This window comes from Pecten maximus, chromosome 12 (genome assembly GCF_902652985.1).
Source record: "Pecten maximus chromosome 12, xPecMax1.1, whole genome shotgun sequence".
In the NCBI taxonomy this organism is placed as follows: domain Eukaryota; kingdom Metazoa; phylum Mollusca; class Bivalvia; order Pectinida; family Pectinidae; genus Pecten; species Pecten maximus.
Window position 1 is genome coordinate 6,098,450 of NC_047026.1, and position 13,516 is coordinate 6,111,965.

Genomic DNA, 13,516 nt, shown 5'->3' on the forward strand with positions numbered 1-13,516 from the left:
CTGCTCTGAAACTAAGCAATGGATATCGCTCATATTTGCCTGGTAGCATCCCTATTGGATGGGGATTCAAAATTGTACAAATGGTGGGGCTTGAGGGGCGGGGCCAAAATTGGTCAATTTGTTTAAACAACTTCTTCTCTGAAACTGAGCAATGGATATTACTCACATTTGTGTGGTAGCATGGTTATGGGGTTGGGATTCAAAATTGTACAAATGTTGGGGTTGACCTAGGCTGCCAGGGGGCTCAGGGGTGGGGCCAAAAGGGGTCAATTTGGCTAAATTATTAAACAACTTATTCTCTGAAACTTAGCAATGGTTTGACTGGTAGCATCCTATTTGGGTAGGAATTCAAAATTGTATAAAGGAAGGAGCTGACCCCCCAGGGGGCAGAGGGCAGGGTCAAAAGGGGTCAATTAATCTAAACAAGATCTTCTCTGAAACTAAGCAATGGATATCACTCACATTTGTATGGTTGCGTCCCTATGGGGTCGCGCCAAAAGTCAATTTCATTTCATGGATTAATGCACTTTTTGGCATTTTTAGTATTAAAATAAAACCAATATACATGTACTCATATAAAATGCTTATGATATATATTGACATAGCAATACCAGTGACAAATATACTTAAGCATCATTCTTGTTTCATATCTCATGAAACCAGGTGAGCGATACAGGCCCTCTGGGCCTCTTGTATTCTGAATTGTTAAAAAGGTTTGAATTTGAAAAACAGTCAATGTACAAGGTCGTCTCGCTGAATTATTATAAACTGGACACGTTAGCGAAGTTACATTATTGTACAAGGTACCGTTACATTATAGACAAGCCTTACTGGACCTGGTGATCGGCATGGTATCCTACCTCGACCACACACGATTACGCTTGGTATTGGACTACTGTAAACCTAATCTACAGGTATGTTGACCTCTGTTGACCTCTGTTGGTCTTTGTTGACCTTCATGGGCCTCTGTTGACCTCTGTTGGCCTTCATGGACCTCTGTTGACCTCTATTGGCCTTTGTTGAACTTTATTGACCTTCATGTGCCTCTGTTGACCTCTGTTGGCCTCTGTTGACCTCTGTTGGCCTCTGTTGACCTCTGTAACTGTATATACAGGAGTCTCAATCCCCAATTCTCATGGGGCAATGTATTTATTTGGTGCATTCAGTTTAAAACCAAATTTAATCAAATTAGCATGATGATGAATTAGCTCACCTACAAGACTTTCTGTAAACACTGCAGGTGCAGTTAGCATAACCATAATTAAGCAGAATCCTTTAAGCACTCAAAGTGCTACATTTAAAATAAAACTGCTGTGAAGATTTAAACATTTATGGTTCTTGTGTGTAATACCTGTATTTTCCTAAAAGACCATGGTAACCTATAAATACGAACGATTGTCTAATGCTAAATACTTTCCTAGCTAGCTTAAAGTAAGCATACACGTACATATGCAAAGTAAAAGATGATTTCTTGATTCATATGTTATATTCATGTTTTAAGATCAATTATTTAGGTTTCACAGCGAGTGTTTTATTTATCGCTTCAGTTGGTGATTTGTTTTTTCTACCTTTAGAACACAGATCGGTCGCTCCAGAAGAAGTGTTACCGCTACATGGAGGAGTTATGTGCGTGTCGGTGTGATACGAGTCGACAGTTTATACAGGACAACCTTGCCGAGATCCAGGAAGTCTTGTTGTCCTCCCTCTCTACATCTAGTCCATCATCAAAGGCGGTGAGTACCCGGTACCTATTCTCCGGTAAAACTAGTTCCTCCGAAAATTTAATTTCAGTACAACTCACCATCATGATTCATGATACTCCCAACTTAGGGTTGTGTGTACATTGTATATAGGAATCACTTTGCCCGTGTATCTGTGATAGGATCTCCTGAACCCCAGGACAGATTTCATTCATATTCACATAAGTATCACACCATCAAGTTCTACACCTGTGTCACCTGATTTAGTGGTCAAGGTTAAAGGTCAAAAGTGGTCAAGGTTAATGTTCCACTTGACTACTTTTGGCTACCCCTGGACAGATTTAGTTCATATTCATTCCATAACATCACAGCTTCAGACATGGCACCTGATAAGATTTTAGTGGTCAAGGTTAAAGGTCAAAAGTTCCATTTGACCTTTTTTGGCCTCCCCCTGGACAGATTTAGTTCACACACCATAACATCACAGCATCATACTCTTCATCTGATTGGGTTTTTAGTGGCCATCAGTGAAGGTCAAAGGCTGCATCTGATATAAAAGGCTTGGATACAAGATATCTCATGAATACCTGGGAAAATTCATTTAATTTATTAGGGGTATATCTCTATGGGCCTCAGCTTACCTTGATTTTATTATTTCTGAACACTGTAAATATAAAATATATAAAAGCAAAATATTCTCAAATTTATTCAAATTTATTATTTATTTCTGGTATTGTTTTTTCAGCCTCGATTGCGCTGCCTCATCAACATTTTCCAACAATTAGGTGACTCTGAACAGGACTTCGTGCTGGCTGTTGTACCTGAGGTAAGAAGGTTAAACTCAATGATTGTGGTATATAAAGTAGGTTTACTTATGGTGTAGCTTACTCTGATAATGTCTGAAGTCTGAGATTTGTATTAAGACGAAATAGCACTATGGTTATTTAACATCTGTTGCCATCTTTAGACCAAACAAATTATAGTTGTGTTTCTCATCATGTAGATTGGCCGCCATTTTTTTGTTAAGAAATGCTCAGTTAAATTTTGATACCAGATTATCTCCCCTTAGTTTGAAACTTTAGACTCAGACAAATCCTAGAGACCAAACTTATACATGTTAAGGTCAATTTATTTATAATATTAATATTCTAGAGACAGGAGGCAAGTCTACTCATGATGTACCATGCTGTTTTTTAGGCGATCTTGTGTACGAAGGAGCTGGCGGAGCGTGCGAGGACGGCAGCGTACGGTTTGTTGGTGGAGATGGGGAAGACACAGATAAGATGGGCAGACAACTCTGATACAACTCCTCAAGGTTTGTCTGCTTTTGTCTTTTGTTGGAAGTTAAAGCTTATATAGGCCGGAAGTTTCAATGAAAATCAAAAATTTGTGCTGGTCGTAACATAAGGCAGTAGATACATTTAGATCAGTGATTGGTTCTATAACTATACTGAAGTTTGTCATGAATTATAGGTCCTTTTAAATCCTTTCATTCATGAAAATCTTCCTTTTTTAGCTTTTTCACATGAACATGATTATTTTATTGAATATTCTTTACACTTAATAAAAAAAACATGAAGTAATTAACATGGCCCTTCTCCATCACCATACGGACAGCACGTTTGTGGATAATATAGTAACCTTCACAATACGGACAACACGTCTGTGGACAATACAATTCCTAATCAATACGGACAGCACATTTAAGGACAATATAGTTCCTTAACAATACGGACAGCACGTTTAAGGACAATATAGTTCCTTAACAATACGGACAGCACGTTTGTGGACAATATGGTTACCTTCACAATACGGATATCACGTTTGTGGTTTGTGAAAATGTATAGATGGATGACAATATGCATATCTAATGAGATTCTTGTCCACCACTTCAAACTAAATGAAATTTCAGGTGTTGGTGTTACTTCGTCAAGCTAGATAATAGCCCAACCCACAATATGATGACCGATAAAGGCAAATACAATGAAAACTCTTTACGTATAACAGAAATTTTAGAATTTTAAGAACTTCGAGATTTTTTCCTGTATCATTAGTTCAGTTGATTTATATTAGTAATATCAGTTGTTCTGTCCCTTTCCAGCGGCTGTACATAACTACTTTAGGACACTGATGTTGATTTATATTAGTAATATCAGTTATTCTGTCCCTTTCCAGCGGCTGTACATAACTACTTTAGGACACTGATGTTGATTTATATTAGTAATATAAGTTATTCTGTCCCTTTCCAGCGGCTGTACATAACTACTTTAGGACACTGATGTTGATTTATATTAGTAATATAAGTGGTTCTGTCCCCTCCAGTGGCTGTACATAACTACTTTAGGACACTGATGTTGATTTATATTAGTAATATCAGTTATTCTGTCCCTTTCCAGCGGCTGTACATAACTACTTTAGGACACTGATGTTGATTTATATTAGTAATATAAGTGGTTCTGTCCCCTCCAGTGGCTGTACATAACTACTTTAGGACACTGATGTTGATTTATATTAGTAATATCAGTTATTCTGTCCCCTCCAGTGGCTGTACATAACTACTTTAGGACACTGATGTTGATTTATATTAGTAATATAAGTGGTTCTGTCCCTTTCCAGCGGCTGTACATAACTACTTTAGGACACTGATGTTGATTTATATAAGTAATATAAGTGGTTCTCTCCCCTCCAGCGGCTGTACATAACTACTTTAGGACACTGATGTTGATTTATATTAGTAATATAAGTTATTCTGTCCCTTTCCAGCGGCTGTACATAACTACTTTAGGACACTGATGTTGATTTATATTAGTAATATCAGTTGTTCTGTCCCCTCCAGCGGCTGTACATAACTACTTTAGGACACTGATGTTGATTTATATTAGTAATATAAGTTGTTCTCTCCCCTCCAGCGGCTGTACATAACTACTTTAGGACACTGATGTTGATTTATATTAGTAATATAAGTTGTTCTGTCCCCTCCAGCGGCTGTACATAACTACTTTAGGACACTGATGTTGATTTATATTAGTAATATAAGTGGTTCTCTCCCCTCCAGCGGCTGTACATAACTACTTTAGGACACTGATGGCTGGACTGGCTGGATCTCCTCAGATGGTTAGTGCTACACTGCTGGCCCTGACACGAGTTCTTTACGAGTTCAAAGGTGAGAATACAACCTATACATTCATATGTGGTTTAAATTATATCATATCTAAGTCATACTCATCTGACTTATCAAGCTTCCAGCAGCTTACAGGTTCTCAAGATTATTTTACTATATATAATGTTCGGTAGGTCGGTATAGATACATTAGATAATAAGTCTACCTTCTGTTTTGTCCACAGACCATATTGATGGGATACTACTGGAGTCAATAATAGACAACGCATGTCTCCTGCTGATGTCTCGGGCTCGTGAAGTTGTCAAGTCGACACTCAGCTTTATCAAGGTCCTCCTGTCAGCCTACAAGGACACGACACTGGCGCCACACCTAAAGAAACTGGTGAGATATCTATACAGGCTGTATAAATGGTCTTCAACGTTTTGTATTCTTCTCCATCCTCAACGCATTCTATATTGATCAGCTATATAATACAGTCACTTTGGTAAAAAACCAGCACTAGTATCAGTGTAAAAGTTAAAAGTATAATTTCACCTTACTAACTTAGGGCTTTTTCAGTAAAACATCTTCCCCACCCCAGGACTCCAGGTTTGGTTAAGTGGTACCACCTATAGAATTTATTTAATAAATTACATAGAATTTATAGGAAGGAAATCTAACCATGTATAGAAGTGATTTAATGTTGAGTCTGGGGCCAGGTAGATATTTTAATGGAGTAGCCCTTAGACTAGGGGAATTTCTCTTTAGCCTAGTGGTAGGATGCTTGCCTTGAGAGAGAAAGTTCGCTAGTTTGAGCCCTTAGACTAGGGGAATTTCTCTTTAGCCTAGTGGTAGGATGCTTGCCTTGAGAGAGAAAGTTCGCTAGTTTGAGCCCTTAGACTAGGGGAATTTCTCTTTAGCCTAGTGGTAGGATGCTTGCCTTGAGAGAGAAAGTTCGCTAGTTTGAGCCCTTAGACTAGGGGAATTTCTCTTTAGCCTAGTGGTAGGATGCTTGCCTTGAGAGAGAAAGTTCGCTAGTTTGAGCCCTTAGACTAGGGGAATTTCTCTTTAGCCTAGTGGTAGGATGCTTGCCTTGAGAGAGAAAGTTCGCTAGTTTGAGCCCTTAGACTAGGGGAATTTCTCTTTAGCCTAGTGGTAGGATGCTTGCCTTGAGAGAGAAAGTTCGCTAGTTTGAGCCCTTAGACTAGGGGAATTTCTCTTTAGCCTAGTGGTAGGATGCTTGCCTTGAGAGAGAAAGTTCGCTAGTTTGAGCCCTTAGACTAGGGGAATTTCTCTTTAGCCTAGTGGTAGGATGCTTGCCTTGAGAGAGAAAGTTCGCTAGTTTGAGCCCTTAGACTAGGGGAATTTCTCTTTAGCCTAGTGGTAGGATGCTTGCCTTGAGAGAGAAAGTTCGCTAGTTTGAGCCCTTAGACTAGGGGAATTTCTCTTTAGCCTAGTGGTAGGATGCTTGCCTTGAGAGAGAAAGTTCGCTAGTTTGAGCCCTTAGACTAGGGGGATTTCTCTTTAGCCTAGTGGTAGGATGCTTGCCTTGAGAGAGAAAGTTCGCTAGTTTGAGCCCTTAGACTAGGGGGATTTCTCTTTAGCCTAGTGGTAGGATTCTTGCCTTGAGAGAGAAAGTTCGCTAGTTTGAGTCCCGGCATGGGCAGGGTATTTTTCATCAATCCTTCCTATTACAGATTTGGTGCCGTGACCAGGATACTATACTGTACAATGTGCCCTATATACATGAAAATGTCCCACATAACTAGACAATTATGGTTACATGTAATCAGCTCTACAAAAGAGGTCACACTAAGATAAACTATGCCTTTTAAAAAATTTCCACTTTTATTCTGAAAAAAATTACATTTTGGGATCACGTTTGTAAGATAAATAAACAGATTTTTTTTCTCTTGAAATGTTACAATATAAACTAAAAGTTGAACTTATTTTACAAATAAGGAATGTATACAGTACCTAAACTTGATGCTTGAGATTTAAGGTCGATGAATTAAATACCTAGATATTGTTATCTGCTCTCCTTTGTTACTACCTGACTAAAGTAACACCATGTCCATTTTCTTTTCAGATGTCTAACTTGGTCAGTATGAAGGAGGATGCCAGGCACCATTTCCGATTTAAAGCCAAAGAAATCTTCTCAAAACTCATCAGAAAATTTGGGTAAGGGCCATAGATATCATATGGATTAAATCTTAAGTTATAAATTCTGATTTTGATAAATATTTCTGTACAGAGCTTGGTTGCTCATATCTGTACTGTATAATGGATGGTTCAGTGCTTCCTACCAATTTTGGTTTATGCTTCTTGGGAAGCTGAGAAACAGGCTGGTCATTGATGTCATTGTTGTGTATTTGGGCAAGATACTTTATCCTCTATTTGCTCTGGATGGCATGCACCGGGCCTCCTCTGTGTTGATCAGTGAGGTAGTCACCAACTATTACAAGGAGATCCCGCATCATTATGACCCTGGCTGTTCACAGGGTGATAAAAACAAACATAGTGTAATTAATGTACATCTTGTGACTCCAGTATGTCAACCAAATATATTTGTATCGACTGAAATCAGAAATGATATTTGATATTACATGTATTACAGTTGGAACACTGCATATCCAACCTTCCAATCATCCAAAATGTTTTTGTGTACCCCACATAATAATTTTAATTGTGGTCATGAAATCTCATATCCAAACATCTGATTACAGCATTCTATTATTAGAGCCAGAAAATGGCGGACAAAAGTTATAAGAAAAAGAAAAGAAAAGGAAACTTCAAACTGACATCAATTGAAATCTAATGAAAGGATGTTGTTGTATCTGCTTAAACTGATTTAAGATACAGCTTTATCTTATACCAACATGGGGGGGTGTTGAGTTTTCATAATCATGTAACGAATTTTGCATATGAGAGTATTAGTAATCCTCACCAACTGTTTGTTTTGTTTCCAATTTGTATTGTATCAATTCAGGTATGAGACTATCTATGGAATGGCCCCAGCCAGCATCCATAAAATTCTGGTCAACATTAGAAAAACACAGGAAAGGGCGAAGAAGGCCAAAAAGGCTGGCAAAGCTGATGAAGATTCTGACAGTGAAGAGGAACAACTCAGGACACAGCCAGAAACGTAAGCTTGGTATCTCTCTATGGTTGTGGTACAGGAGATCTAGTTCAGGTTTTAGCTAATATTGTAAATCTAATCTTTTATTGTTGACATATATAAAAATGTTGGGGAAATATTCTTTTTATGCAATATCATGTTAGACATTATCCATTATTAGTCCCCTAGTGGTGAAACTGGTGGAGGGGGGTAGAGGTTTCCTCTCTGTCAGTTTTGTACATATGTACATACATGTACATACAGTTGTTTTCCCTGATTTTTGTTCGACAAGTTTTGCCAGAGTTATTGCCCTTTGTTTATTTCAGTGAATCTTGTTCATGTTTATAGATCCTTTCCCTCAGTTTTCAACCAATTTCTTTACAAATTTGAACAGTTTGTAATGACATAAAATTGAACTTTCTCTGTGACATTTTGATAAGACATTCTTTCATTTGTTTACTGTATTCACTAGTTACAATGAGGGAGCCGCGCTGGTCAAGTGGTCAAGGTGTCCTGACACTTTATCACTAGCCCTCCACCTCTGGGTTGTGAGTTCGAAACCTAGGTGGGGGATTTGCCAGGTACTGACCGTAGGCTGGTGGGTTTTTTTCTGGGTACTCTGGCTTTCCTCCACCTCCAAAACCTGGCACATCCTTAAATGACTTTGGCTATTAATAGGATGTTAAACAAAACCAAACAAGCAAAAGATACAATGATGTATTTCTCTCCAGCGTGAGACTGAGGGTATATTATTCTCACTGTAGTACTGGAACTCTTGTTATGTTTCAGAGTGGAGGAAATGCTACAGGACACTGACTCAGAGATGGAGGATGATACAGAAAACAAGAGGAAAAAGAAGGGAGAGAAGAAGTCATCCAAGGGAGATAAGGGGGCGTGGCTACAGGAAGGAGACGAGGATGAAATCATGGACTTCCTGGATACCGCGGCTTCCAAGAAAGTCATGGGTGAGGCCTTTATCAACAAATCTTCATATTTCATATTTTTAAAGTGACTTGTAACCAAATCTTTGTTACAGAGTATGAGAAAACATTGAACTAAAATGTATCGGGGCTCAAAGTGGCACCTATTTTAGTAGCCAATGCGCCTTAAATTCACCATTGGCGACCAGTTATTGACCTCTAAGTGCATGTTTGGCCACTAAAAAAAATGTGTAAATTTGCGATTTGGTTTATCTTTCAAAGGTTGTAGTCAATGCTTAAATGATGTTCACAATTGAAAACGTTACAGAGAGATGTTTTACTGAACTAAAGAATTAATTCCATGACTTGGTAGCCAAACTTGCCACCTGCTAAAAATATCCATTTTTAGCCCTGTGTATATATGCTTACTGTTGATATACGAAACTTTCTGTTACTTAGCAACCAAGCCACTTGCAAAGAAACAAGATGTAAAACACAAAGATGGAGGTTTCAAGAAGGCAGCCGACGGTCGGCTCATTATTACCCAGGAGAGTGACGATGAAGGTAAATCAGAATTATGTAAACAATAATTTAGTGACTGTTATTTTAACCCACAATCATCAGATGGCAGGCCCTTCAAATCACCCCGAGTTTGTAGTCAGTGTTCTGGCATACGTTCATCCTTTGTCCTCCCGTAAACAATCCTTAACTTGTTGTTTTCAATTCTTGAGAAGAACAGGAAGGTTTTTTGAGGTTATCTGACCTGAAGGGTAATCATGCTTTGTCTGTCGTCATCCGATATGGTCCTGACCAAATGTTATTTTTTAGGTCAGGCAGAAATCAAAGATGGCTTCCATGGCCAACAGTACCACTATACTTGTCCCTGAGTATGTATACTACAATAGTACAAGGGTCAGTCTTTAGAGTCGGAGGACTGTTAAGGCCCATGGGCCTCTTGTTCTCAAACGTTATATGTAGGTTCCCTTTGGTCCCTTTTTGTGCCCATTTGATTTTGAGTCTGATCCAGAAAAAAAATTCGCTGCAACACAGCTTTCTTTGATTTTGACATTTGAAACTTTGTTGTCACTATCTCACTTTTGAGAATTACTGGAACATTCCCCTTGGTGCCTTGTTGTGCCTGTTTGGAAGTTGATCCAGAAAAAAAAATGGCTGACAAATGAAGTTTTGTATTGCTGTATCTATTCCCATAAAGTTCTTCGTACATTTTTCTTAGATTCCATATGTAGGTTTCCCTTGTTATCAAATCAGAAAAGATCAGTCCTACATAGAACCAATAAAGATAATTTAATGGTGGCCACCAAGATCCCTCTTGGGTCTCGTGTTTATCAACAAATTCTGAAATTTGGCATTTAGATAAATGTAAATGTTAATACATGTACTGATAAAATACCTGGTGAATTGTAGGAGCTGGAGGTAAAATCTCTGATGAAGATGACCTGGACGAGCTGTTGGAGGCCATGGAGAAAGGTTCTGGTGCTACAAAGGTAACTACCAATGACCTGATGTTAGGTGTTGGTACAGAATTTGTATTTTGTAAGAAAGGTTGATACTTTGATTTTTTCCATTTGAAATATTCCAAAGACCCGTGCGGTATTATTTCAAAAAGAATTTGTTTTAATCTACAGCAGGTGAATGCCAGTTTAATATCTAAGATCCAATAAAATTTTTACTTTTAACAGCGTGCCAAGAAGAGAAAGTTAGAAGATATTGGGTCAGAGGCTGGAGGCAGTGTGGTGTCCTCTCGCTACAAAGGTAAGAATTGAGGGTACTGTCCTCACATTATAGAGTTTAGAGGGCACAGCCCTCACATTATAGAGGTTAGAGGGTACTGCCCTCACATTATAGAGGGTACTGCCCTCCTATTATAGAGGTTAAAGGGTACTGCCCTCACATTATAGAGGTTAGGGGGTACTGCCCTCACATTATAGAGGTTAGAGAGTACTGCCCTCACATTATAGAGGTTAGAGAGTACTGCCCTCACATTATAGAGGTTAGAGGGTATAGCCCTCATATTATAGAGGTAAGAGGGTACATTCCTCAGGTTATAGAGGTAAGAGGGTACATCCCTCAGGTTATAGAGGTAAGAGGGTACTGCCCTACCATTATAGAGGTAAGAGGGTACAGCCCTCATATTATAGAGGTAAGAGGGTACAGCCCTCATATTAGAGGTAAGAGGGTACAGCCCTCTTATAATAGAGGTAAGAGGGTATAGCCCTAATATTATAGAAGTAAGAGGGTACATCCCTCAGGTTATAGAGGTAAGAGGGTACTGCCCTCATATTATAGAGGTAAGAGGGTACATCCCTCAGGTTATAGAGGTAAGAGGGTACTGCCCTCATATTATAGAGGTAAGAGGGTACATCCCTCAGGTTATAGAGGTAAGAGGGTACATCACTCATATTACAGAGGTAAGAGGGTACTGCCCTCATATTATAGAGGTAAGAGGGTACATCACTCATATTATAGAGGTAAGAGGGTACTGCCCTACCATTATAGAGGTAAGAGGGTACAGGCCTCATATTATGGAGGTAAGAGGGTACTGCCTGAAAGTATAGAGGTAAGAGGGTACTGCCCTCATATTATAGAGGTAAGAGGGTACATCCCTCAAATTAAAGGTAAGAGGGTACAGCCCTCAACTTATAGAGGTTAGAGGGTATAGCCCTCAACTTATAGAGGTTAGAGGGTACTGTCCTTTCGTTATATAGGTACATATTATAGTGTTAGAGGGTATCAACCACTTATTATAGATGTAGGAGGGTGCCACCCTCTCATTATAGAGGCAAGAGGGTGCTTCAATCTCATTATATAGGCAAGTGAATGTTGCCCTCTCATAAAGATAAGAGGAAACTTCCCTCTTTAGTGGTAAGAGGATATCTACCTCCTAATAGCGGTAAGAGCATGTCATGCTCTCATTACAGAAGGAAGAATTAAAGGTACCACCCTCTCGAACAAGTGTATCGCCCTGTCATTAGATAAGAGGGTAACGCCCTCACATTAGAGAGGGAAGAATTGAAATTGTCTTCCTGTCTGAGGACACGTGAGAATCACCTGGTATATGATAAGGGCAAGAATCAAAGGTAGCCTTTTCCTTAAGGTATCCTTATTAATTTTCTTATCAGTCCCCTACCGGTGAAACTGGGGAACTATAGGTTTCCTCTCTGTCCATTAAGAGTCTGAGGTTTTAGGTCAAGGTCACTGTTACTATTTTTAGAAGGAGTGGGTAAAGGGAGATGTATTGCTTGTTTTCAATAAGATATTGATGTGAAGATATTATTTTTCAGCTGGAGGTCATGGTATCCATCGGTCTCTGATGGGTGATGTGAAGAAAACAAAGACAGCCAAGCCTATAGGAGGGGATTATAAATCAAAGGTGTGTAGTTTAGTTCATTTTAACCCCGAACATAAAAGTAAAGTTGAAAAATACCATACAAATACCATAAAAAAATTTTGTTGTCATTTCCCACTTGATTATTATCATTAACATTAAATTTTAATAGATGTTGTTTGTGAAGTTTTAGACGATTCGTACTGTATGTGGATATTGTTTAATTGCCAACAGAAAGCTGGAGGTGATATGAAGAAGAAGGGGAAACCGGACCCTTATGCTTACGTACCACTGGACTTCCAGTCCCTCAATAAAAGGTAGGTTTGATTCACTCTCTCCAAGATCAAAGGTTTTAAATAGGTAGTACTAAAGTTTTAAATGTGAAACATACTTAAGTGGCTATGATTTACGGTCATGTAGAAGAGATTTATCGTGGGCCGAAGTTATCTGTTATTTGTAACAAAAATATATGTCAAATAAAACTTACAAAATACCAGTCTAAAGGTTTAGATATTGTTTTTAGATTTAATTTATAGACTAGGAGTGGTTTTTTTAGTTTTTTTTTTATATAGTTTAAATTTTATGCACTTTAAATCAAATTATGATTTATGAATTTGAGACATATTTGTTTTGTTTCAGAAAAAAAGCAAAGATGCAAGGACGATTCAATAATCTAGTGAAAGGGGCTCGAAAAGGGGCTATGAAGGGGTCAAAAGGCAAAGGTTCAAAGGGCAAGAAATGAGATAAAGCAGAATCGGAAGACAAAAAATTAGATAAAGGATAGAAAAACAAGGATCGGATTGGAGACCAAATGACGTCACATATTTTTCTGTAGTAATCAACTTCAGAATGCGAATTTCAATCTAGGAAATGGACGTCCTTCTCTGGTAAAATATGGTGATGTTGGAGATATTCGAACCTTGTATGCGGAGACAGTGAGGTTGTAACTTGGTACGGTGTCGTTTCGTGAAAGTAGCTGTATAAACTTTCTGTTGTTCATGAAACATACTATAATGTATATTGTTATGTACAGCTGTTAATAAACAATTGTTGAATGTAAAAACATTTTATGAATTTAAATTGTACTGAAAAATTGCAAATAAATATTTAATTTAAAGACATTGTATGTTGTCAGAAATAATAATTTTGTCCACGAGCTGTGTTACTTTCAGGGCTATTCCAGTAAAATATCTACCCCACCCCCAGGACTCCAGTTTTTGTTTAGAGGTATCGCCGATAGAATTTCTTGGGATGATTTTCTTTATATGTAATAGAAGTAAGAGGTACGAAACAAAACCGTGGACAGAAGCAATTCATTCTGGAGTCCTGGGG

The 13,516-nt window shown here is 38.4% G+C and overlaps 1 protein-coding gene across 1 annotated transcript in view; it reads left to right on the forward strand.

The window, feature by feature from the left end:
• LOC117339238 (RRP12-like protein) overlaps nt 1–13,306 on the forward strand; it is a 29,251-nt gene extending 15,945 nt beyond the window's left edge. The window contains exons 20-34 of the mRNA XM_033900713.1: nt 821–914; nt 1,575–1,733; nt 2,446–2,526; nt 2,898–3,015; nt 4,756–4,863; nt 5,045–5,202; nt 6,890–6,981; nt 7,790–7,945; nt 8,708–8,883; nt 9,298–9,402; nt 10,264–10,343; nt 10,539–10,611; nt 12,141–12,229; nt 12,419–12,501; nt 12,824–13,306. Coding sequence (XP_033756604.1) covers nt 821–914; nt 1,575–1,733; nt 2,446–2,526; nt 2,898–3,015; nt 4,756–4,863; nt 5,045–5,202; nt 6,890–6,981; nt 7,790–7,945; nt 8,708–8,883; nt 9,298–9,402; nt 10,264–10,343; nt 10,539–10,611; nt 12,141–12,229; nt 12,419–12,501; nt 12,824–12,926 — 1,675 coding nt within the window. The 3' untranslated portion in view covers nt 12,927–13,306. The remainder of the gene's footprint in view (nt 1–820; nt 915–1,574; nt 1,734–2,445; nt 2,527–2,897; nt 3,016–4,755; nt 4,864–5,044; nt 5,203–6,889; nt 6,982–7,789; nt 7,946–8,707; nt 8,884–9,297; nt 9,403–10,263; nt 10,344–10,538; nt 10,612–12,140; nt 12,230–12,418; nt 12,502–12,823) is intronic.
• Nucleotides 13,307–13,516: the final 210 nt, after the last annotated feature.